The sequence below is a fragment of the Bicyclus anynana genome, chromosome 4 (assembly GCF_947172395.1).
Source record: "Bicyclus anynana chromosome 4, ilBicAnyn1.1, whole genome shotgun sequence".
Lineage (NCBI taxonomy): Eukaryota > Metazoa > Arthropoda > Insecta > Lepidoptera > Nymphalidae > Bicyclus > Bicyclus anynana.
The window spans coordinates 3,026,909-3,054,239 of record NC_069086.1 but is presented as its reverse complement, the minus strand read 5'-3'; the positions used below and the strand labels follow the sequence as shown (position 1 = coordinate 3,054,239).

The 27,331-nt window shown below is 37.7% G+C and overlaps 2 protein-coding genes across 3 annotated transcripts; one reads left to right on the top strand and one right to left on the bottom strand.

Annotated features, from left to right (window-relative positions):
* Positions 1-377: 377 nt before the first annotated feature.
* LOC112043256 (uncharacterized) lies at positions 378-3,778 on the top strand. The gene has a single exon (XM_024078583.2). The coding sequence runs from the start codon at positions 570-572 to the stop codon at positions 2,310-2,312; it is 1,743 nt and encodes a 580-aa protein (XP_023934351.2). The 5' UTR covers positions 378-569; the 3' UTR covers positions 2,313-3,778.
* On the bottom strand, positions 3,629-26,711 carry LOC112058383 (probable phospholipid-transporting ATPase IIB). Of its 2 annotated transcripts, XM_052891449.1 has the most exons (19): positions 26,539-26,711; positions 26,368-26,470; positions 25,576-25,778; positions 24,673-24,918; positions 22,662-22,882; positions 20,681-20,888; positions 19,959-20,181; positions 19,390-19,579; positions 18,654-18,769; positions 17,884-18,021; positions 16,903-17,076; positions 16,358-16,528; positions 15,049-15,237; positions 13,790-13,976; positions 12,531-12,706; positions 11,934-12,038; positions 11,398-11,524; positions 10,237-10,440; positions 3,629-9,592 (listed from the first exon to the last, which is right to left on the bottom strand). In XM_052891449.1, the coding sequence occupies exons 1-19, from the start codon at positions 26,589-26,591 to the stop codon at positions 9,453-9,455; spliced, it is 3,174 nt and encodes a 1,057-aa protein (XP_052747409.1). In that variant the 5' UTR covers positions 26,592-26,711; the 3' UTR covers positions 3,629-9,452. The 2 variants fall into 2 exon arrangements, with proteins under 2 accessions (XP_052747409.1, XP_052747408.1); XM_052891448.1 differs by lacking the exons at positions 3,629-9,592; positions 10,237-10,440; positions 11,398-11,524; positions 11,934-12,038 and having other exon boundaries at positions 12,565-12,706; positions 16,207-16,528.
* Between the last annotated feature and the right edge of the window lie 620 nt (positions 26,712-27,331).

Below are 27,331 nucleotides of genomic sequence, written 5' to 3'. Positions count from 1 at the left end.
ATAATGCATTTTCTACCTTCATTTCTAATTTCTTTGTTGGTAAACAGTAGTCATCAAGAAAGGCTGTAGTATAGATCGGACTACTTTAGTATTTTAATCGAGTACGAACGATTTTTGGGCGGTAAATCCAAAAATTGTTCGTACTTGACTAAAATATAATACAATATAATACTAAAAATACTACTACTAAAATATAATTATAGCCTGATTTAGTCTTAGGCTGCATCATCACTTACCATCAGGTGAGATTGTAGTCAAGGGCGAACTTGTAAAGAATAAAAAAAACATACATACCGCCCAACGTAGAACCTCCTCCTTTTTGGAAGTCGGTTAAAAATGCAAAGCCACGTTAAAATGTAAATAATTAAATTGACAACCGCACGCCAATCAGGCATAAAGGTAATTCCTTCATAATCCGCCTATAGCGTTGGTGTTGTTTTTGAAAAGACAATAAAGTTTTATTAATAGGTAAGCATATTTATTATCTTTTCATTACACTGTTGAAATTATGACACTGGTGCAGTCATTCCTGTGACGTCAGTCAATGCTTATAAAAATACAAAAATGCCATGTTATTTTTTATATTTTTGCTCTTGATTACAAGAATAGCTTGGTGTAATCATGTGGGCAGCACTATATTCTACAAAAGGTCCGGGAGAGCTGGATGCTGGAGTCAGGAGGACATAGCTCGTTTACGGGCACGGAAAATTTTCGAAGATAACATTATACCACCAATCGTCCCACCGCACAAAGTTAACGATGAATATATAAAGGAGACACTGAAGTATTTTCGTAATGCTTTAAAAACCACCGAAACAGGTTTAGATAAGAAATCAGCGGTAATTTTAGAAGATGTGTTATTGGACACCATAGGAGCACATTTGAGAAGTGAAATACTACCAGCCGTTAGATTTGCCTTTTACGCAGGATACGTTCCCTATAGAAGAGTAAGAGAATTGCACGACTTCTACGATCACATCAAAAGGTCCCTCAACACGCAAGGCTTGGGGTGGAGAAGACCTTCGACAATACCGAAACTGTCTAACATTACCGTTGAAAAAATTCGTATAGGATCTGGGAGACATTTCACAGATCCGTGTCTAAGTTTGGTGACAAAAAGAGATGCGAATTCTTGTATTCATTTGCCGCCTTTAAAAACGGACGACGATTCTGGACCAACCGCAGTATCGCTACCTTTTAAAACCGGAGGCTTAGTCAAACTAGTATCACCGTCTTCGCAAAATATCTTGCTGAAATATTACACTACCGCTTCGAGATGCGTATTGCATAATTCGCCTAAAACATGTCGGCACAACGATTTTGTGAACTTTAATAATGAACTTTGGCATTGGATGAAGAGAGACGTCGCCCCGCATCTAACCGACGAGAATCTGTATGCAGCTTATGGCGGCGTGTTACGTATAGCCGCCGCTGCTCAAAACTATGGAAAAGTCTTATCACGGCGCAACATTTTCGAATATCAGGATCCTGGAGGGTCCAGATTCCATCCATGGACTTTTTTGAAGCGGTCGTATAGTATTAATGAATGTTCCAATGACTATAACTCAATTTTTTATGTCACCGTAATTATGATGATAGGATTCTCAATCTGCTTGATACAAGTATGTTGCAGTTACCTTACAGAAGACAACGGATGTCAATGCAAACCATCGCCGAAACAAGCATCGAGTTGTAAAGACGTCTCGTACGCGAAAGTGGATTCTAATATTCCAGCTATGTTGCCAAACCAGAACAATGTATTTTACGTTGAAGAACAGACTCGAGGCAAGAGAAATAAGCAAGGAACTTCATCGCTAGGCTCGATACAGTCGCAAAGAGTGTACGATTTGCATGAGAACACAGAAAAGGTCATGTCAATTGTAATGAATGATGAATCCAGCGAAGAATCGTCACCACGATCAAAAAGCAGCGGAGATGGTTCTGACATTCTTAACGTGAACCAAACAGCAAGGTCGAAAAGTCCACCGAAGATAGATACACCCATCACTCAAATACAAAGGAGAGCTCCTAAAATTAGGGAGCAAACGGCCATGTTTTCCCCAAGCACTGTTACCAATTCAGTGTTGACTTATCAAAGAGGACAAGGAACGGATTCTTGGTCAGGAAGCGCAAGCTCGACTTCGGCGCAATCGTTTAGTTCGATTGGCTCAAAATCTAAATGTCGGAAATCGCGAGCTTCTCGTGACTTGGAGTGGGCACGTCGTGTAGCCTCCAAACATTCCTTACACGCAAAATCATCAGGAACAGAACTGGATATGAATTCGTATATAACCCCAAAGTCTCACCGATGACAAGCAGTAGATTGTTATCACTTTGTAGATAATGTTTAGAAGTAGTTTACATAATTTTTAGGATATTTCGTTTTGGAGAAACGTGTATGAATTAAGGCATATTTATTTAAGAAATGTTTAAAATTTGTAAGGACGTTTATCAACATGTTTTATTTATACCTACCTAATAAATAGTCAACTAATTCATTCAATCATTTTACAAAACTATTATACTATATAATACGTATTATGGTCTCGTGCTAAGTTTTATTTAAATTCATTCAGTAGTTTCAGCGTAATGACCGGTCAACAAAAATACGGACAGACAGATAGGCAAAAATTAAAAAAAAATGTGTCAAAATATCTATAAAGTTCAGAATTTGACCTGTTACAGTTTATTATAAGTATAGATATAATAAAGCTTTGCATGTGCTGATAAATAAAAGGTTATATTTGAAAATACTTTGTTTTCATTCGACCGGTTGTCCTGCCGTGTCGTGCGAACCTCCCTCAAATTCGAGCTAATAGGTAGATGTTGAGAAACACTGGAAGCTTTTTACAAAATACATATTATACCTACTCATACGTAGTTTATATATATACGGAATATCTATTGAAATTACGGTCTGCAGCTTTGAAATATTCAAACCAACAAAAATACTTACTACTTATATCATTATCATCTATAGGTAGGCACATACAACCTGCACTGCACCTCAAAGATATTCGTATGTTTTCATTCTAAGGGTCATTACAGACTATAGAGTAATTTTTGCGCGTATACGGTCGCTTCAGCATACGCATTTACACGCGCGCTAGCGCTACATTACGCGTTTAAAAAAAAAACGGACTCGCGTAAACGGGCATATTTCGGCGTGTTCGCTCGAAACGGCGGTGTCGTGTCAGTATCTCTGAGAGGTGTCTCTCGCGGCTCGCCCTTAAATGAGCATAAAATCAAAGTGTACAGTGTATTATTGGAAACTTAGAAGCACGTCAACGCTCGTACGAGTTGAGCGTGTACCAAAAGGCGCGCCTATGCGCTTCCAAAAAACGAGCTCATTCATACGCGCGAAAAAACGGTAGTCTGACACCGCTCTAAGCAAAACATCTATACTAATATCATAAAGCTGAAGAGTTTGTTTATTAATTTGTTTGAACGCGCTAATCTCAGGAGCTACTGGTGCGATTTGAAAAAATATTTCAGTGTTAGATAGCCCATTTATCGAGGAAGGCTTTAGGCTATGCTAATATATTATACCCGTATTCCTAGGGGAACGGGAACCACGCGGGTGAAACCGCGCGGCGTCAGCTAGTTGGTAAATAAATAAAATAATAACTTATCTTTGATATATTTTTTATTTTATAAATAGAGGTACAGGTGTCCTACATAAATTTGTCAACTGTGAGTAACACAAAATAATGGAACATCAATATTACGTAAATCATAAATTAAAATCTCTAACAAATTTATAAACTATGAAAATAAATATGCATATCACAAAACACACACTTTGTACCTTGTTAAAAGTTATCAAATCATATTTTTAAGAGCCTTTACACACGTCGCGTTAGTTTCCAATTAGCTAGTAGAAGAAATTAGTTCCTTTTTTCCGAACATGGGAATATTTATATTTCTCTGTTTCGGCTAAACCTTAACTACTTATTTATGTCAGTTTTATTTAGAGGTTATTTACTTGTATGGCATGGCTATAAATGCATTATCTATACCTACTAGTATTTTAAAGAGGAAAGATTTGTTTGTTTATTTGTATTGAATAGGCTGACACTACTGAAGTGATTTGAAAAAAATATTTCACTCTTGGGAAGCTACAGGCTATATCTCCGAGTGCTAATAGGCTATACGTACTTTATCCCCGTATTCCTGTGGGGATGAGAGCGTGTGTAAAACCGCGCGGCGTCTGCTAGTAATTTGCTATATATAATGTGGTCGTAACGCGTCTGCGTCGCGGTTTGCATCTGTCGCGCTTTAAAACGCGCGTCGAAAATTCGCAGTGTGTAAAGGCTCCGTACCCTAATCTTATGGAATTAATTGTCCTTATATAATAAAGGTAAATACGCATCTAGCTAATCGAATAATTGGAATCACAGTATCATTTTATTTTACGTCTAAGTATGATAAATATATTAAGCAAACACGGGAACAAAATGGGGTTTCGGTGGGCCATTGGTCCATAGGAATTGAGGATCTAAATGACATTTATCTATTGGGACTGGGAACACACCAACCATTTGCAATTGCAACCCGTCAAAAGACCATTAACTCTAATGGCTTCACAAGAAGTACAGTTTTCTATATATGACTAAAACTTGAAAAAAAAAAAGAAATCAACGGACTTCATAAACAAAAAAATTGCTATTGTAAGATCGTCCTGGAGTGTCGTATTTATTAAAGTACCGAATATTAATTGAATTTACATATTACACCTACTCATACAACAACGGAATATCTATTGAAATTACGGTCTGCAGTTTTGAAATATTCAAACTAACAAAAATACTTACTATATATTATATCATTATCACCACCTGCACTACACCACAAAGATATTCGTATGTTTTCATTCTAAGGGTCATTACAGACTATAGAGTAATTTTTGCGCGTATACGGTCGTTTGAATTTAGATATTTTTGGAAAATTTATTCTGAATTTAAAAATATTAAATTAGCACTACTAGGCTTAGCACAGTTTTCTTTCTAACGATCAGTAGGTAGATAGATTACGAGTATACAATATTATTTTTCGTGCTTTAGAGCATTTTTGTTGTTTTGAAGTCTGTTATTCTTTTCTTACATTTCCTTTTTTTGTGTATAAGCAGCTACTGTTATTTAACAGTAGTTTCCATTCAGCTTCATGAGTGACAGTTTAAATTAAAAATACTATCTCTTATCTAATTTTCAATCTCAGTTCCCATTTTCTGCAACATTAATAAACTACAACACGTTTTCATAAATATCTAATCATAACAATAATTCATTATATTTTAATACAAATATGAAACATTTTAAATTGTTTAAAGTTTCCCTCATTTACATTTTTTGTCTATTTTATGGAATGGTAACTGGACGTCGAGTATTTTTAAAGGACATCGCTGATATACCACACCGCTCCATCAAAGCAGCACGGCAAAACTTGAGCACTGTTAGTTTTATTTTATATTATAGATAGCAATTAAATTATCCCTGAATTGAACAGTCATTATGCTAGTCAACGATATTTTATACTATAGATACGTTACGTGCCTACAAAATGTTATCTAAACTCAGCTACTCCATACACACATGCACAATTTTGTGTTTACTTACGCTATATATTTATGTATTTTTAGCAGAATCAGAAGTGGTTTACAAATAATAAGAAACCAATGTCGAACAAAGATAATCCACAATATTTGTTAGGACAACTTCATTAACAAATCAAAGTATAACCAAAATAAGACCCTAGAATGGCAAAGTGAGGCCGACCGCACGACGAGCGCATTATATCACAAGTAGTTCCCGCTCGGTCCGACCGATCGGTACCCCTCTCTAACTCCCCACTCTTTACGGAAACAAGTTGCGCCACCTGACGTCATATCCGTCTCAGACTACAATTTCCTACAGTATTTATAAATTTTACATTTCCTGAACATTGTAAACAATAATTAGGTATAATTTCTTTAAATAACTTTTGTTGTTTAATAAGCTAAATGAAATTAAGACAATTAGCCACATTTGTCCGCCTCAGTATGGACGCGCTAGTGCCATATATCTATATATAGTTAATCCATCCGTCAAAATCACACCTCACCTGTGCAGTTATTAGAATAGAATTTAACATAAAAAATACATAATTACCCGCAGAAAAACAACAGATCTCTATACTGTCCAAAAAAATTGCAAATTTCACTGTATTTTCTTAGCTGTTTGCTTTGATGTAGCGGTAGGTAACTTTATAGTTCACGATTACTCGACTAAAGTTATACTTACCAATACCATTTGTTTTAACTTTAAAGCATACAAGTATACACCTAATGACCTAAGTATTGAAAATTCACACACAATAATTTTATAAATACTGATACAATAAAGTAACCCTGATTAAAATCGTTAGATATGGTAAGATCCCTTCAAATATTAATATAAAATAATTGAGAGATTAGTCGTTTAATTTCGTGTTTTTCTTGCAGGACACTTGGAAGAATTCAATAAATTAAAACTTAACGTAAATAAGAAAAGATTTCTAATAAAAAAAAGAATTTTCAAAATCGGTCCATAATTGACGGAATTATCGCTGGACATACATAAAAAAAAAAAAACATACATACAGCCGAACGTAGAACCTCCTCCTTTTTGGAAGTCGGTTAAAAATTACCGTATCTAACTATTTTAATGTTTGGAAGGCACTAAATTTCATGTCTAACAAGATATATTATTTATATAGAGATATTAATTATTTATCTATGAAAAACTGATTTGGATGTTAAGACCCAAAATGATTGTAACAATTTTTTGTTACAATAAAAATTTTGTGTAATCTATATTTTACTGAACTCATTCTGAAAGTGTTATTGCATTTTTTGGTCTAGATTATTAAAAGACTATTTATTTTATTGAATAATTGTCTAAAATAGTTATTGAATAAAACAAGCTGCCTTCCACTAAAAACCTGTTAACGCGCCTATTTAAGGTTCCACTTAAAAACCCAATTTTCTCAAAAATACCGTTTTTGAATACTATTATGAATTAACGAGAATACAGCATTTTATATTAAAATGTGATTGTGTGCAACCTAAGAATTCGCTAATAATAATAAAAGTCTTAATAGAACTATAGTGTAGAAATACTATAAATAAAGTGAAGTTATTAAACACATTGTGTGAGACATTATAAAAGTCCCTATAGCTTGGCAACTTCGTTCGTAACAATCCCGATGTTGCGCGCGGGCTGGGGGACGTGTAGCGATGAATGAAAAACTCACGACTGATGCACGTCACTTCCCCGCACGCACGATTACACACCCGCGCAGTCTATCCGCCCGTCGCCCGCATATCATGGAAGTGTTATCAACGAACTTGCCAGACTATAATATAAAATATTGTGAATTTCATAAGGTAACATAAGAACTAGAAAATATATTAATACATTAAAAATTATAGTATTTAAAAATAATAGTGTAAAAGTAAAAGACAGAAAAAATTAGTGTAGCTGTAGTTTCATAATCTTTTTTAAAGTCATTAAGGACTAAGACCCTATTATATATCCTATAAAAAAAATTAACTATTATAGTCAAAATGTGTTTTGTTTTCACAAATACAAATACAATTAACATTAAAACGTTAATGTTAATTGTATTTGTAAATCGTCTGCTCTTTTTTAAAATAGTTTTGAAAACCATTATTTTAAATTAAATAATAGTTTTCAAAACTAAATTCAGCGAATATTTCACTGAATTATTGTCGGAATAAAAAAAACATTAATCCTTGACACAGCACGTATTGTGATGAAGGTCTCTTAAAATGTGTAAACCAAAAAAATAACATTTTTGTAAGAAAAAAAAATACACATATGTAACAAAATGATGTAACAACATGATGTAACAAAAATTACAAAAGTAATTTTAATGTTTTACAAAATAAATTTATATTACGTAACCTAATATTACTAAATATCCTAAGTGCAAAACTTAATAGATATTCAAAATGCTATTTCATTTGTTTAGATTTTATAACATAACTTTATAATAATAGGATCGTTGTTGTTAAAACTTTTAAAATGATCCTTTTTGTCATTTAAGGTTATCACTGACTTATATCATAATATAATACCACTGATACAACGCGAAGTCAATTGTAATTCTAATATATTAATATCGTCAGTTAAAGAGATGCCTCATTAGTGTGTTGCGTTGCGGCGTCGCAACGCAACAATGCATTATATGACACAGCACCGTTGCGACGACGTACGACGTCACAGAGCACGGAGCAAGTCAGTCTCCACTACATAGTATAAAACAAAGTCGCTTTCTCTGTCCCTATGTATGCTTAAATCTTTAAAATACGTAATGGATTTTGATATGGTTTTTTTAACAGATAGAGTGATTGAAGTGGAAGGTATTTATGTATAATAACATCCATGGTTCCCGCGGGATTTGTGAAAAGCTGAAATCCACCCGGATAAAGTCGCGGGAGTCCGCTAGTAACAGATAAAACAAGTTAAAGCTCTGTTGAAACGTCACGTGCGACGAGGCAACGCTTAATGTGGCATGTCATTTTAAATATATAGGAAACGACGACACAAAGCACTAATGAGGCATCGCTCATTCTAGAAGGTGCGTACGACTAAATCAGTAATAATCTTAAGAGCTTTTCTACTCAGCTGAGCAGTCACATAGCGATATATAATATTGAAGCTAACTTGATTGTAATTTTATCTGATGTTAAATGATAATTAACTTTAACCTTGACGGAAACAGTTCATTCGATATCTACTCGTACTTAGATCGCATAGGAATGCTAAATCAATTGTATATTTCTCTCTTTTTAGTTCATTTGTTTATATATAGAAGTAATATTAATATATAAATAAAGGTTGTCATAGGGTAGTTGACTCATATCAAATTTAAAATAAACAATATTAATTTCGTGTAGTACATGAAATGAAGGTCCGAAATATATATCTATTAATAAAAGCTAAGGATTTCTTAAAAAACTTAATTTAAATATCACGTATTTTCTTAATTTTCCAAACGTCAAAAAAGCTGTCGTCCGTTTTGTGACGTCACTAACACACTAAACGTCAAACAAATTTTTAACTAATATTTTTGTCCAAACGCGCTATAGTGACGTCATGAAACTGTTGTAATATAGACTGTCATGGCCGACAGGCGTTTTGGCTCGTATTGTCAAAATCATATTTAAAAACTAAAATTTTCATGTAATCACGTCTCAAAAAATTTTCATGAACAATTTAAGACCACTTGAAAAAATAGAAAATAGAAATAAGGCTACCAAATTTAATTATATGCATGGACAATACAAATCCTTGTTATATTCTTTTAATATCCGCTTCTTAGCAATTCCGCTCCGCTCACGTTTCTTTCCGCTCCTGTGTCTGTCTGCCTCCGCTCCGCTTATGTCAGAAAACTCACCTCATTGAAGTAAATTATTTAGTTTTAATGTTTTTGTACTGTCGGTTGCTCCACTTGCGGTGCATATACTTGACGACGTAGAGAGGGAAGCAGGAGACGACCGTGATGACAGTCACCTTCCACCAGAAGTCCCAGTGCCTTATGAAATCCGCATCTGCGTCAAAATACCCATAGATTTATAACTATCGGACAAATGGAAACCTTTGAAATGCGATATTATCATCGATCTCCTATTAAAAAGTGGATGCACAATCAGCGACCAAAAAACGTCCCCACTCAATGAGTGCCAAACACAACTTCTTGGCACTCAATTGAAGTAGTCGCATTTGCAAATTCAACCTTAAACTCAATCTTTAAGGTTGAATTTTCATTTAATTTGGGATTTTATTGAATATTGGACTATATTTAAATGCCTTTAGGTATAATTTTCTTTACCAATAATTCTAAAACTGTCAAAGCAAAATTGGCCAGTTTTTAAGCGAAATTTTCTACATTATTGTGTATCCTTTTATTATAAGAGGTTAATGGAAATTATTTATTTATTTTTTTATTAGAAACTTCATTCCACGTGTAATTAAGTTTTATACAAAACTTGCAAGAACGATTTTGTACAACAAGGATTTTTCCGAGATGAACAACTAGCCTGTATGTTACTCAATAACCTCCTACTCAATATAATAAACTTAAAGTCCCATTTAAATCGTTTCACTAGTTTCACAGTTAAGACCAGTAAACCCCATGATCAGCTCGGTGAGGATGAGCGCCGTGTAGCTGATCAGCAATGCAGCAACAACTCACCGAAGTAGGTGGTGAAGATGAGCAGCGTGGCCGTGTACATGAGCAGGCTGACCAGCTCCGCCAGCGCCATGAGCCGGTGCCACGTCACCACGGTCAGCGCCACCATGATCAGCTCGGTGAGGATGAGCGCCGTGTAGCTGATCTCCACTATGTGGATCAGCTGCTCCTCGAACAGCACCAGCGCTCCGTACATTATAACTCCACCTACAATATTAGGTTTATGAATAATAATGTTTAGAACTACGACGCAGATTTATATAAATAAACTAGCGGACCCGCTCAAGCTTCGTTTTGACTTATTAATTTATTTATTTGCACTTCTTCCCTATTCCTACCTTACACTACCCTACTCCTACCCCTACCCTACCTCTACTATATCCCTACCCTACCCTACAACTACCCTACCGCTACCCTACTCCTACCCTATCCCTATACCATAAACCTACCCTACCACTACCCTACCCTACCCCTACCCCTACCCTACCCCTACAAAAAAAAAGGTATCCTATGTCCTTCTCCTGGCTCTAAACTACCTCCCTGCCAATTTTCAGCTAAATCGGTTCAGCCGTTTATATATATAGAGACAAATAATTAGCAATAAATTAAAATTGCGACTATAATTTGAGATTTAAACTATCCTATCTCTCAAGTTGGATAAAACTGCGCATGGTGGGCGAATTTTATTATAATTGGTTAAGTGGTTTAGGAGTCCATCGAGGACAAACATTGTGACACGAGATTTATATATATTAAGATAAAGCTCACTTACTTGCCTCATTTATTAAATAAATAAATATTAAAAGATCATTGGGAGGGTATGGTTTGGAATTTTTAAAATCAGTCAATAGACCTTCAGTAGATTATGTCCTACAATCTCAAACCTCACAAACTTTACCTCTTTGTAATATTAAAGTATAGATTGGACAAGTTAAAATTAAATTTGACAAGCCCTACACTCTCATGAACTTAGCTACAAAAAAATAATAAAACTACCATTGTTAGATTTTTTTCTATCATAATAGCAAATTGTTATTCATATATTTTTTGTGAAAATTTGTACTTATGAATGTTAAGTATCTATTGAAAATTCAATTACGATTACAATTTTAGATTGATTTTAAAGATAAGAGAAAATATATATAATTTAAAAAATTGGAGTACCTTGATAAATCGATATCCCCGTCCATATATAGAATGTCTTGTAGGAGAGTTGCCTTCCTTTTGTCATCTGCTTGTACAGTTGCGGGTTCTTTAAGACTATCGAACTTGGAAGATCTTTGTCTAAAACCTGCAGCAAGGAAATCGCTAATATTTTTTTAAATTCTTAAACTATTTTTTTCAAAAGCAAGCAAGTATCAGAAAATTAAGCAAAAAAACCACAGTCGTACCATCTTTTTATCAAAGCCTCACTTTCGACCAATGTAACCTTTGGTGCCAATGTTCTGACAGAAATGGGCTTAAAGTTACTCAGAACCTATTTTTTTAGGAGGTTGTGGCGAATATTTTATATCTCCATCGAATATTGAATACTTCATTTTTCCTAGACATTTTTAGTAAAACCAACCTTCGTGCTTTAGAGAGCACGCTTAGCCGATAGTCCAGATCATTATAATCTGATGACTGAACTGAAAACATATATATTGGAGGCTTTGTATTATCACAGAATACATTCCAAGGTAATATTCCATAATTCTTACCAATGAGAATACTGGCAACATAGTGAAGAGTGTTCCATATCCGACCATCAGGAACCCCGGGTACAGCGACACTGACGAGAAATAGAAAACCACGGAGAACACAGCCTGCAAAAATACACACACAAATTAAAGAGACACAGCGCCACGGAGCGCATGAGCGAGCGCTCAGACCAATTATTGTATAGGACCTGCCTCGCTAGACGTAACTTTTCTGCCAAAGTATATGATCAACGATCTAATGCGATTATAAAAACTGTATCTATAGAATCGATGTTAAATAGTTGTAATCGTGTTCGTCGGTTAAAGAGCTCTGTAAAAATACCTTTTTGTGTAATTGAATTGTGTAAAAAAAGGACAAAAAGTACTAGTTTAGTATAAGATATATACCAAATATAAGCTCGTTTTCCTCAGAAAATGACAGACAATGTTGTTCGTAACTCCTTCGTAAGGTCCTTCTATAATTGGTCTGAGAGCGAGCGTCGTCCTTGCAGCAGCAGCAGGCGCGCGAGGCACGAGAACTCGCGCACGCTCACATCGCCCGCTAGAGACGCGCTCTCGATACGCACATGTGCATGTATGAACACATGCTGTGTATACCTGCATAGTAGACACGATGAGGCCTCGGTGCACGATGAAGAGACACAGCGCCGCGGAGCGCATGAGCGAGCGTCGTCCGTGCAGCAGCAGCAGGCGCGCGAGGCACGAGAACTCGCGCACGCTCACGTCGCCCGCCAGAGACGCCGCGCGACCCTCCGCTCCCTCGATACCTACGCCTGGGTACAAAAAACACATAAATAATAATAATAATATACATCATCATCGTCATCATATCAGCCGATGGACGTCCACTGCTGGACATAGGCCTTTTGTAAGGACTTCCAAACATCACGATACTGAGCCACCTGCATCCAGCGAATCCCTGCGACTCGCTTGATGTCGTCAATCCACCTGGTGGGGAGTCGACCAACACTGCGCTTACTAGTGCGGGGTCGCCATTCCAGCACTTTGGGACCCCAACGTCCATCGGCTCTTCGAACTATGTGCCCCGCCCGTTGCCACTTCAGCTTCGCAACTTGTTGAGCTATGTCGGTGACTTTGGTTCTTCTGCGGATCTCCTCATTTCTGATTCGATCATGCAAAGAAACTCCTAACATAGCTCGTTCCATCGCCCGCTGTGTGACTCTGAGCCTTCTTATGAGGCCCATAGTTAACGACCAAGTCCATAGGTAGCGACTTGGTCGCTAATAATATACGTAATAACGTAATACACGTGTTACATCCAGCCATAACTCACAAGCTGCCATGTAAGAGTTGGCCTATAAACCTCGCGCATGCTACCATCTGCACGAGGCGCAAGATCAGCATCGGCCTACATTGACTGACGTCAACCGCGGTTTGCTCTAAAGTTAGGAGCTAGCGATCATCATTACTTGGTCGATCGTCGATCGGTAGTCATTTAATAGGTTAGGTGCAGGTATTAATTATAGAATGAAATAGATCGATTGCCGATCTTAGTTATAATTTATAAATTCAGATGGATCTCCGTTCGCGATTCATTATTTAGTTATAGTTAGATATAATATACCTAATTTTGTAATAATTATTATATTGCAAATTTTCTTATTAAGTAAGTATAAAATTCGTTCTCACAAATAATTTGTTATGAACAACAACGCATCGCAACAACAATCGCAAGTAGAGAAAACAAACGTTGAATGAGAGAAAGAGAGGTAAGAAAGCCAAGTTCGAATATTAAGTTATTACTTGTTAGAAGAGTGAAAAAAGTTAACACTTGGTACGGCATAACGGTTTTAGGATAGAGAAGAGGGAGAGATAGTTGTAGATATATACGTTACCCATATCAGCCTCCTGTATCATGGCGACGTCGTTCCCCCCGTCCCCCACCGCCGCAACGACGAGGTCTCGCGCGCGCAGCAACCGCGCGACCCTCGCCTTCTGAGTCGGCGAGCATCGCGCTACTACTACGCCCGAGCAGTTGCGCAGGAGCTCCACGAATTCCTCTTGGTATGATCGGAGGCACACCTTAAATATTATCATTAAATTATTTAATGTACGATCAAAAATAGACCTTCAATTCCGCATTATGTTGTTTATTTCACAATGCAACCTTATAATCAAATATTACTTGCAGATTTTGAATGTGACTCAGATTCGACGCAAATCTCATTGTGTGTGTATTGTAATATTGTGGTTTATTCCGTCCGTTCAAAACGAAATTCGGATGCAATATGAAACAATTAGAACTACGGACACTCCGGTACGATAATTCTCGGATTTGAATTGGATGACTGCATTGCGGATTTAACCTAATTATGTATTTTTAAGTTTACTTTAAAATAAGGCTAAGCTAATTCAAAAGCATAATCTATATTCTATATTAATATTATAAAGCTGAAGAGTTTGTTTGATTGAATGAGCTAATCTCAGGAACTACCGGTCCGATTTGAAAAATTCTTTCATTGTTAGATAGCCCGTTTATCGAGGAAGGCTATAGGCTATATAATATGATACCCATATTCCTACAGAAACGGGAACCACGCGGGTGAAACCGCGCGGCGTATCTAGTCTGTAAAATAAAACACAAGATAACAAAACCTAAAGCGCATCCTTACATTTTACCAGGTGTTGCCACGCATGTAAACGACTGTAATATCAAGTTGCGCATTGCTCATGTCTGATTCGTCGTCTAAATCCAAGGGTTTCAACATTTTAACTGGTAAAACAAAAAGAATGATATTGGTGGTACATGTTCACAGACGTAAGAGGTAACTAGATTTATAAAGTGTCAATTCTTTATATTGAAACCAGCGTACCCAGGGGCGTGGCCTAAATGGCTGTTTAATATTTAGTCTAAAATGAAATATGTCACCCTTACTTTAGAGTTGAAAGAAAGAAAGAAAGAAAGAAGAAAAAGAGTTGAATATTATTTATTCCTTTTGACACAGAACAAAACAAGACTGCTAGTACATGCGCGGACACGCTTGCGATGTTCCGCACACCCGGGTGTACGCGGGCCACGCCCCCTTGCTACTTCTATTGCTAAAAGCGTCAGCTTTCAGCGTTGTCTGTTCTGTGAGCATGTTTATAGACTCACCTCCAGTGTTTCCCCTTCGATGATGAGGTCGATGGAGTCCGTGTTGTTGGCCAGCTCGTTGAGCAGCGCGTAGGCGTCGCGGCGCGTGCGGCACTCGGGCGCGGCCAGCCAGCGCCGCCCGCCGCCCAGCTGCAGCGAGCGCGCGATACACAGCGCCGTCTCGAGCTTGTCGCCCGTCAGCATCCATATCTGAAACACACAGACAAAAGACATTAATAAAATTTGCCCCAGGCTGTCAAAACATCATCATTATCTCCTTACCCTTATCCCACTTAAGTGGGATCGGAAAAATATGTCAATCTTTTCCATTCGTTTTTATTACTTGTCAACTATTCATCCACTCCTTTTACACACATGTCCTCTTTCACACAATCCAACCATCTCTTCTTTGGCCTTCCTCTCCTCTTATGTCCTTCCACTAGCACATTCAACATTTTTCTAGTAATATGACTTTCCTCCCTACGCATTACATGCTACCAAGCTAACCTTCTACTCCTCAATTTTTCTGTCACTGGCGCCACCTTCAGACTTCCTCTTATATACTCATTCCTTATTTTATCTATTCTTGTCACACCACACATCCATCTCAGGCTGTCAAAACATAATAATTATAATACCAAAAGAATTTTATTCAACCATTCAGCAGTCGCTAAAAATATCGAAAAAATAAGTTTTCTGCTTTATTATGAATATTATTTAGTGTCGTAGCCCAACGTGAGTTTTCCATTGTCTTTGCTGAAGATTAATCAAACCTTTAGCAATGACATAAGGATGGAATTTGGTGTAGACAAGTGTGCGGTTATCAATGTAGAGCTAGGCAGGATAGATAGCTCCGAGAATATAGCTATTTCAGAAACTATCATTCTCAAATCACTCCGTGAAGGTGAGACCTATAAGTACCTTGGAATGACAGAAGCCCTTGGTATTGAGGCAGGGGATATGAAACAGGTAGTGAAAGAACCTTCTTTGGCCATCTGAAAAAGTCCTAAAAAGTTTTATCAGGCGGTAACAACATGCCTTAAATAGCTGGGTCATGCCCTTACTCATATACACTTTTGGCATTCTAAAGTAGACGCAAACATAACTGGATTCCCTGGACTGTAAAGTCCGCAAACTGTTGACGCCATAGCGGATGCATCACCCCCGCAACAACATTACCTTGATGCCCGCAGCGCGCAACAGTCCCAGCGTGGCGGGCACGTCGTCCGCGAGGCGGTCCTCCACGCCCGTGAGCGCTAACAGCGTGAGACCGCGCTGCAGCCGCGCGACGCACGCCGCCGTGCGCTCCGTGCGACCGCAACAACATTACCTTGATACCCGCAGCGCGCAACAGTCCCAGCGTGGCGGGCACGTCGTCCGCGAGGCGGTCCTCCACGCCCGTGAGCGCTAACAGCGTGAGGCCGCGCTGCAGCCGCGCGACGCACGCCGCCGTGCGCTCCGTGCGACCGGTCACGCTCATCCGCGCTTCTTTGTACTCGCTCTGTAAGAACATTACTCTGATACCTCACTATAGCTTGGCAACTTTGTAACACAGCCGATGGTACGCGCGGGGGGGCGAGTAGTAATGAATGAAAACCCACGACTGATGCACATCACTTCCCCGGATTTCACACCCGTGCAATCTTTCCCCCGTTGCATGGGAGTGTCTTCAAAGAACTTGCCAGACTATTGTTAGTCCACAACTATGCCCTTAAGAGACTTAACAGATTCGGCGTTAGGCTTGTGTTGTGTCGTAGTTTACTACAGTTTTTACTTACATATGCCACTGCACGTAATTAGCGATTACGGCACTCGTGCGTGCTGTAATCGCTAATTACATGCAGTGGTATACAATACGTGGTACTTTTTTATTACCTCAAATTCTAAATACTCGTTTTTCGTCATCGTCTTCTTAGCAACCACCAGAGTCCTCAGCCCATCTGCCGCGAGGAGCTTGCATTCCGACGAGAGCCACGAAGAGTTCAGCAGTTTGGACAGTGCCACGTCGGCGCCTTTCACGTAATAAGTTATCGCTTGACTGTTTTCTTCCTGTAAATAAAGTAGACGGCTTAATATTTAACATTGTTGCTACAGACATTATAACACATTTTAAAGAGAAAGTTGAAATGTGAACACTTTTAAAGATGCTTGGAGGCCGTTGGATCAGCTTCCACCTTCACACAGGAAGTAAAACTATAAGAAATGTTAACAGTAATCGTTATCAATTGTAAATTATAATACTGTATGACTTTTTCAAAAGAGCAACTGTTGAGTTTCTTGCCGGTATCTTCTCAGCAGAACCTGCCTTCCGAACCGGTGGTAGAATCTTTACAAATAGTCAACTGACGTGTCAAAAGTGCTTGTAAACTGAGCCTACTTCAAATAAATGATTTTTGATTTGAAAAAAATCTTGTTTTGGAAATTCAGCACCTTCCATACATTTATACCAGCAACTTTGTAACTACAAAAAGTAAATACAAGTGTACAACTTAAAAACCTTGATAAATGTACAAGTTTTTAAAATGATAGGACACTTTTCAATTCATTCAGACAATTCCATATTTTTTTTAAATGTTGTAAAAGGTAATCATAATAAAAGAAAAATAATACTTACACTACAAGCTTCTTCAACAAAACAAATAAAACATTATTTGTAAAAATAGTATTATAGTACATTCGCAATTCAATCTGTTATGTTTAACAAAAATCAGATCTTTTAAATCTTAATTACAGCTACAGCATTGAAAAAAAACAGATTAAAGATAGATATATTTGAAAAACCCGAAAAAAAAATATAACTTGGTCACCCTAGGGATTTTTGGAAAACTCTTACCTACCCCTTTTGGATCTCATTACCTGCACAATGATGCCCATCATCTTGCTCTCGCTGGTGAAGGGGAATATCTGCAGGATGTTGAACTGCACGATCTCGTTGGCGGCGCGCAGCTTCAGCGATATGTTGTGCAGATCGCGATTGTACAGCGACACGCCCATCTGGAATGTCTCAGAGCATGACATCCTTGACATCATCATCATTATCAGCCTATTTAACGGCTCACTACAGGCTCAGCACTCTCTCCTTATAGGAGAGGGGATAAGGAGCTTCGACCCATTTATGATAACGCCCGGGACTGACGGCTTCAAGTGCTTTTCGAGGCACAGAAGGTGTGGATCTAACCCAGGGATCATTCGAACTCAGGAGCTCGTGACCCAAATCCAAATAGGCTAATCACTGGAGCAACGAGGCAATTTTTTTCAATTTTTAGTTGATAGACTAATTTTAACACGCTTACATTAGCTTCACTTGTAACTTTAAATTTGACCCACTTCCCAGTCTCCGATTAGGATGAAATTTTGCATACACTCTGAGTTTTGATGACAATTCATGACTAGCTAAGAAACATCATTACAATATGGCGGCCTCCCCAAGATGGCGAGATCCCCAAGATCCACCCCCATGATATAAATATCAAATGAAAGAGTTTGCTGTCAGGAATACGAAAAAAACAGTCACGTGACTTATGACGGTAGTCCAAGATAGCGGACAGGCTATTTGAAATGCACCCTTATCATGTGTATCAAGCGTGTTTTTTTAGTTTTTGAAACTATTCATGTTATTTACTTACCATATCTGTCCATTTGACCAAGGCCACCTCGTCCGGGCTAGAAGCTTGGTAGTCGCACAGCTGTTGTTGCGGCACCGCGCCACCGCAGCTCTCCGACATCACTGAACTGCCCATATCTAAAACGAAATCACTTTATCAGTAACAATCCCAAAAACAGCATTACTTGAGGTCCCAAGGTTCTGGAACGGCGACATCGCACATGAAAGCGCAGTGTTTTTATCCCCCCTCCCCACTAGGTGGAACAATGACATTAAGCGAGTAATGGAGAACTGCCGGCTGAAGACCGCTGTATATTTTTAAATTATTTTTTATAGTATTTGCCATATCTTTTAAATATGACCAATATTCCTATTTCCCTCCAAGTATGCTGGAAATATTGTATTGTCATTTTTAACAGTCTGTGCGTGGCACTAACATAGTGTGAAGTGACGGGTAACAGTGATAGTGATTGTACCATTATTTTGTGGCAGAGGAAACACCTCGAGCAGGTCCCAGGACTTGTGACCTTGGGGTAGGTTTAAGGGATCCCTTTAGAATGCATAAAGATGTGAGTGATGTGGCAGAGTGTTAGTACAGCTCCCCATATCTGTCTGACCGCTAAGTTAGAGCCTTGTCGACTGGTCGTTTATGTCGTAGATGGGAGTGACGTGGCAGAGTTAGTACGGCTTCCCATATCTGTCGGGGCATGGGCGCATACATTGCAATGTCTGTGAGCAGTAACTTATTTACTACTGACCTGACTGAGCCTCGTCAGCTCTCTGGTCGTCTATGTCGTAGACAGGAGTGACGTTGTGGCAGAGCGCGAGCGCCAGTACAGCTTCCCACACCTGTCGGGGCGTGGGCGCTAGCACAGCGCCCTCGGTGGCAGGCGACGTGGGCAAAGATGGCTCCTCATTGGTAATGTGCTGCGTTAGTAGTGCTTCTACCTGGATATAAGTACAGAGGGCTTCGAGAAATAGTAAAGACATAATAGTTCAAATTATTATTCGATATATATCCAATTAGATAGATATTAATTTTATATTTTAGCACTTTTTTTTTAGTAATAACATTAAAAACTGATACTAGCATATAAAGATTTGTCTTCTTACAAAATATTAAAATTCATAATACCTATATAAGCTGTCAATTAATGCTCTGTAGCTATAAAAATGGTTTTTTTCTATACAAAATTACTAGTAAAACCCAAAGCTAATGCTAGGCTTAGCGCCAATGCATCAAATCAGTCAAGACAAGTAAAAGCATATGTATATACAAATATAGCTTTTACTTTCGTGTAAAAGCGAAAATGATGAAAGAAATTACCTCATGAAATATATTATTGTCAAAAAGCGCGTTCCCCAAATGCAATTTCTGAAAGACCATCTCGTTCTTGGTCAAAGTGCCCGTCTTGTCTGCCAGCAAGTACTGTATCCGACCCAACTCCTCGGGTATGGTGGTTGACCTCATGACGGTGCCCTCAATCTTCTTGTCTCGCTGAATAGTCCACGAGTAAAACACCTTGCCCATTTCCAGATTTACCCGCAAGCTATAAAAAATTTGATCTTTACAATTACTTTTTTTTTACATTATATAGGCGAGTGCTTGGCAGCAATCATGCCTAACAGTAAGTGAAGATGCAGCCTAATCCCGTAGAACACCGACAGACAGGCAACTTTTCGGCGATGCTCTGATTGCAAGTTTGCACTAGTTAACGCCTCGTTACCAATGAGCCTTTACCGATAATAAACATCAATCAATTATAACCGTAACTAATATTATAAAGGCGAATCTGACTTGTGTTTGCTATTCTTAGTACTTAGTTACTTAGATATTCTTTCACCGATGGAAAGATACATTATTATCAGCGAGAAGATAAGGCTTTTATCTTCGTATCTTACAACAGAAACTACGCGGGTGAAACGACTAAATGAACTAGACACTGACAGCCGACTTTTTGGAATGTTGAAACACATTGTAAGCAATGCCATAAACCATTTTTTTTCATATTCTTTCAATATTATAATGCCATGCAATGTTGAACTTACCTGATGGGTACGATATACGAGAACAGCAGCACGAATCTGATGAGGAACGCAAACCACGGCCCGTCGAAGCCCTTGAGCACGATGAGCAGCAGCGACAGGAACAGAGTGGCTCCGAACAGAACTTTCGTGAAATCATTGATGCGCAGGTCGAGGCGACCTACTTTGGACCTCGGGGTCGCGTTATTCATTACACTGCGAGTCTCACTGCCTGGAAACAAAAAACATAATTTTTTAAATAATCTATCTATCTATCTGTTTAAATAAAAGCGAAATTTCAGTCATCACGAAATATCTAAAACGGCCTGACGTACAAATCCTACTTCCTACTAATATTATAAAGTGTAAATGTGTAAGTATGTTTGTTCCTCTTTTACGCAGCGGCTACTGAAGCTGAAATTTGGAATGGAAATAGATTTCACTTTGGATTAACACATAGGCTACTTTTCATCCCGGAAAAATCCATGGCTCCCACGGGATTTGTGGAAAAACTGAATTCAACGCGAAGTCGCGGGCGTCCGCTAGTATGAAATATGGCAGGGGAATAGTTTTTTTTTTTTTTTTTTCTGTCTGAGTAGGTGCCGATAGCTCCCTGCGGAACCACTACGGCGTCACCGGGGGGGTTGGGCGAGCGCAGAAGCATCGCCTGATGTGACCCGAAGGCTGAAAGAAAGATAGAGGACGGAACGGCTCTCTAAGGGCGTCTCCTATGAGACTCGGACCTCGGCTTAGAAGGCCATTCTGGAGGAGGTAACCGTGACCTGAGTGAATCAGTGCGGACGCCCCCAAGATCGTGAGTTAGAAAACCCACGTCCGGGTGACGTTAGATATCGGGGACCTCGTCTTCGCCGGCGAAGACGCTGTGTAGCTTGTGATTGTGTTACCTGGGAAGCATTGTCGGTTGTTATGTCATCGTCTGGATCGTAAAGGACGTTCTTGGGACGCCTCTGCTTGCAGTTAGCGTTTAGGTTGGGAGTGTAATTGCAGGCCTCAACCACTAGTTGGTTGGGATGTATGGCAGCTCTGTCAAAATAGTTTTGAGAGAGCTGTTTCATGTACTTAGCTATTGTCGGTAATTCTAGATCTCTATGGAGGTCATTATTGCGTAAAAACCACGGCGCGCCCGTGATTTGACGCAGAAAACGATTCTGTAGGGTTTGAAGCGGCCTAAGGGTCGCTTTGGGACGGTGGGCAAACACTACACTAGCGTAGGTTAAGATCGGACGGATGGGAATAGTTTATAGTTAGTAGATGTTCATTAAGAAAGGATCTAACAATTTTTCGGACAGTGGGTCTGAAAGCGGACCTAGCTGCGGGCCTCTACTTGTTTTTCTACCCCTCCATTTAATCGTAAAGATTGCGTCAATTAAGATACTGTTAACACACTCTGTCTTGGTAAACAAGCTCCGGATTAGGGATAACTCTATCTGTGAGTGTGATTTGGATGAAGGCACTGTTACTCATCTCCTTTTTAACTGTCCCAGACTTCTACATCCTCTCTAAGACGTTCATTCCCCAAAAGTCCCCTCCAAAAGTCCACATCCTTTAAGTGTTAATAAATGTTTGTTAATGTTTGTATTTTGTCTATATTGAAGATTTTTATGTAAATATGTAGAATGTAATAAGATAAAATTGTAATATTTGTTTATACTATGTAAATTGTTTATATATTTTGTTTATCAATATATGTTATTTGTGTTGTTTTAGGTTAAGAACTAACAAAAATAATATTATTTAATATTAACTATTTAGTAGATCCTCAAAATTAAACTTGTCAGCCTTCACCAAACAATCTCCTTCGTGCCTCATGTAACATCTACTCGACACTGGCGAGATAAACTAGGTCCAGTTGGCACAAATAAAAGTCATAAACAAGAATTGAATTGAACGCAGTCTATAAAACACATAATATAAGAACGAATTCAATAGTTACCTATGTATTTATAGTATTTTTAATAAAAGTACCTACTGAACTTTTTGTTACCTGTATAAATAACCAAGCCGGTCACTTGACCGCTGGCAACCACGCACCCGCTCCACAAAGTATTCTCAATGTCCAAAGAGTCACTTTCCTCCTCGTCCAGCCTTGTGCATGTACCAATGAAGGAATGTATGTCTTTCTCAGGTTTCTCCACAAACAACTTAGCGTTTATGTCTAACAGATGAGCATCTGTAGGCAACTTTTGAGTTGATGGAAGTGGTATTCTGAAAAAAAAATTCTTTACACTCAATATGAGACGTGAGATGAGACATAAAAGCCAATTTATGTCTCATCTCATTTATATTGTACAAGCCATTCAGCTCAGCTTAGCTTGGTATTCTTTATAATATGTAGAGCTCACGACATGTATACTAATATTATAAAGCTCAAGAGTTTGTTTGTTTGGTTGTTTGATTGAACGCGCCAATCTCAGGAACTACTGGTATGATTTAAAAAATACTTTCGATGTTAGATAGCCCATTTATCGAGGAAAGCTACAGGCTATATTTTATCCCCGTATTCCTACGGGAACGGGAACTCGTGGCGTCTACTAGTAATTTATATAAACGAACCAGTGTACAGAAAACACACAAGAGGGCGCACAACGTCAAATTTACACACACGTTTACAACGCGAAGAATGAAAGAACAGAACTGTAACAACTGTTAAGAACGAAGTTGCTAAGCTATAGCCAGAATGGTAACAGACTCTATCTATTCTAATCTATTTAGATTTACCCTAATATGACACAGTAATCCTATTAAAAATAGTGTTTGTTTGATAACCAAGCTTGAACACACATAAATATCTACTACAAATTGTAAAACAAAGTCCTCTGCCGTGTCTGTCCATCTCTCTGTCTCTATGCTCAAAATAAACTCAAAAGACTAAGTGAACAGATTTATGTGGTTTTCAATAATGTAATTCAAAAGGAAAGTACATGATTTGTCAATGTTTATGTAAACCAGTTGAAATATGACGATAATTGTTGAAAGTGTCATAAGGAATCAAGTGGCTCCTAGCTTTCCTTGAACATACTGCTTGATCCCTTCAAGTTATAATAAAACATTGCATAGTGTATCATTTGTAGATGGACAAAAAAATGTGCACTGGTATTTATTTTAGCGGACGTCCGCGACTTTGCCCGCGTGAAACTCGATGTAAACTTTCAACTACCCCTCCAGAGTAGGGAGTTACTCCTTCAATTTTTTAAATTTTTAAAAGAACCTTCTCCTGACAATAACAAACAACAAAAAAAAATTAGTGGAATCGGTCCAGCCGTTCACGCGTGATGGCGTGATCAAGGGATATATGGATTCATTTTTATATATAGATTTACAAACAATTTAAAACATACATTTGTGGACGAAGTCGCGGACATCAGCTAGTTAAGTATAAATTGATAAGATTGTAAAACTTTGCAGTAATTTAGCTGTGTAAATATTTTTATCAAACTGGGTAACGGAAGCACCAGTGTCTAGGCTGATTCAATGCTGCGTCAACTGAATATAACACCAATGTATTGTATCACTTGAGTGGGCGAAAAATCAACTAACATGGTTACCATTTGATAATGATATTAGTTCAAAAAATCTGCAGATGACTTATCACTTAGGTTCCCATTCCCATGGGGATACAATATAGCCTATGTTACTAACTGATATTGTCACTGAATTTACTCTTACTCCCACTTACTCGTTTTCCATTAGTGAAAGAATTTTCCAAATTGTTCTAGCATTTTCAGAGCCTGTTACAGTTGCATTGGCAAACAAACAAACAATCAAATCATTTCTCTTCGTAATGTGTATAGATATTGTGTAAATTTGGCTAGCCAGGGAAAACAACACGAGCAGAGAAAGGGGAATGTTGATCGATCATCAAGGAATTCCTTAACCCTACATCCTGTAGTCACAAGTTCAGGACTCTGCTCGGAGTTCTTCTCTCTACCACACGATGGACCCGGCACCTGCATGGTCAATCCATGGAATGCTAAGATATTTGTCTCTCATCCTACCTTAACTTCCAATCAATCTCTCCATCCAACTGATCAGTGCGAATGAACACTGTTCCCATAGTCTCATTTGTCCTCAACAGGATCATATCAGCAGGGACCCTCTGCCCTTTGTGCAGCATCACTATGTCACCGACTCTCAGTTTGGATGCAGGCACTTGTTCAGTGATGAATGGACGGTAACCCTCAATGGGTGTGTAGTCCATTGATATTCTGTCATAACACTGCCGATTTACTTCTCTATCTCTCCTGTAACAAATCTCTATCATTAATCATGTTAATTTTATAATAAAATGCATACAATTATGTAGTATGATTTGTACTTCAGACAGAATTATATAATTTTAATGGGTAGTTTACAGATTTAAAAAAAAATCTGACTATCTTACTGTCTTACTGCAGTATTGTATCTATTGTATCAGATATATATTTAATAGCCCTGGAAAACATTTGTTGGATTATGGGGGGTCTATTGTATATTGGGGGGCCTAGAGAGCGTGATAAGGCATTGGTCCTTAGTGGTTATTAATTGAAAGAGGTGCCTACTTAAATTTAAGTATTTTTACTATTGTTTACTAGTATTTTTCTTAGCCTAAATTGTTTTTTTGTCAATAAAATATAGCTTCTGAAACTATCAACAGTTTCTTAAAACAGTCTTTGCCTTTTTTGTATTTTTTTTTTGTTTTAGAAAAGCTTTAAAATTAATGTATTTTTAAGCCTCAATAGCTCCATGGTAAAGCGGTTGGACACATTATAGAAGGATGGTGATTCAATCCCTACCCATTGGACTATTTTCGTACCCACTCACAGTACAGTCATACTGACTAGTTGGACAGGAATGGGAAAATTGGTCAAATTTAAAAAATATGGCAAAAATTGTTTTTGAATAAAAAATAAAATTAATACCTGTATCTTCTGAAGTCATCAATAGCTTCTCGAAACAAAGTCACAGCCAACACAAAACACAGTGGGCCCCAGTAAGTGTACAAGTATCCAATCCTTATGCTGGGTATAAACTGTGTAAGAGCCATCACTAAGAAGTATAGGTTGAGGAAAAACCGGAATTGTTCAAACAGAACTATTGGCAGGAATGTGATGATGTTGTATTTCTGTAATTAAAATAAATATTTCAAGTATTTTTACTGTCACCAACTGCAACTGCAACTCATTATTGGATGGCAGTGACCTCAAAAGTTCAAAGTGTTTCTGTGGAACTATGTTACTCGCTGATAACATAAGATCACCAGTGAAAGAATTAAAAAAATTGGTTTAGTGTTTTTAGTGCAAACTCACAAACAAACTCACATTTATATTATAGTATATATTTATATAATATTACTAATGATTATAATCCATAATAGTTCTCTAATTGTACATTTATTATTGTTTTGAGCAGTAGCAAACAGGAAAACAACAAGATACTATGTATGTCTTCATATACTTTATTAAAATAAATTTAATACCAATATAATTTATTTTATTAACATTAGACAGAGACTAGTCCAAATTGTTCCACTCAGGTCCAAGTAAAACTTGACCCCAATTTAAATACTGGTAGTGTTACAATGAACTAAAATTGATAATACATATTGAATCATAAGTTGAAGGATGCCATTAGCATTTATTACACACGCATACGATTCAATTGGCCCTGAACAGTTTCTTTATCATGTATTTAATAATAAGAACTTTGTTTACCTGATTGCACACATAATTGGGCGGATATGCCTCTTCAGGTAACTGTCCCAAATGTATAACTCTCGAGCATAGCTCCCGTTTACGAAACCTCAAAAAGTTCAACCTAAAATCACGCAGTATTTTTAATACAAAGAAACAAAAATAAAGAACAAAAACAAACAATGGTTATACCTTGACCATATTGATTTAGGTTTTGGCCGCGCTAACAGCGGGGTAGTCTCCATTGTTTACACTTAATCTGAATATTCTTATATACAATTTTCACATTATGCACAATTAAGTATTTAATTATTTTCTCGTTTAAACTTTTTACGTTCACAAAGCAACTTGTGACTTGACTTGGGTCTTCTAACCAAAGATTACAGTGTATTATTGGAAATAGATAGGCTACTCGAACTTTTTTCGGAACGAATGTGATAACGCCATCTAGTGACTAGATACGGTATTTTTAGTATAGTAAAAAGTATAAAAATAATAATGCATATTTTTTGTAAAGGAGAGACATTTTTGATTTTGTAATAGTTGAAGAAACCAATTGAGAAAAACAAAAAAAAAGACAAAAAGTTTTCCTTTGTTACCCCCGGGCTCGAACTCAGGATTATTATATTGTACCTTTGTAATGCACCACTAGGCCAAATGACTATATGGAAAATCGTTGAAATTAATGTACACTTACTGTTTTTCTTTAATAATCCCTTTGCTTTAGAAATACAAACACATTCTTTCTATTACGCGTCAAAATTAAAAGGATAAATAATTCTTTTTTTTCGGTTCTTTTTCCGTACTTACACGGGTTTAATCTCTAAAAACATTCTAGTACGTACACATCTATGTAATTGTATTTACTATCCTGGAATCTTAAATCTAGAATGTAGATGGCGCTGCTTCATAAAGATTTCACGTTCTTCTAAGTTCCCATGGCATGCTTCTAACTTCTTTTCTTTACAATTTACATAAATTGACA

Coding starts and splice junctions, on each gene's coding strand:
- LOC112043256 (XM_024078583.2), top strand. CDS start 570: ATGTTATTTTTTATATTTTTGCTCTTGATTACAAGAATAGCTTGGTGT.
- LOC112058383 (XM_052891449.1), bottom strand. CDS start 26,591: ATGGAGACTACCCCGCTGTTAGCGCGGCCAAAACCTAAATCAATATGG. Junction 24,919..25,575: donor GATGACTTCAGAAGATACAG/GTATTAATTTTA, acceptor GATTTGTTACAG/GAGAGATAGAGAAGTAAATC. Junction 10,441..11,397: donor GGGGATATCGATTTATCAAG/GTACTCCAATTT, acceptor CTAATATTGTAG/GTGGAGTTATAATGTACGGA.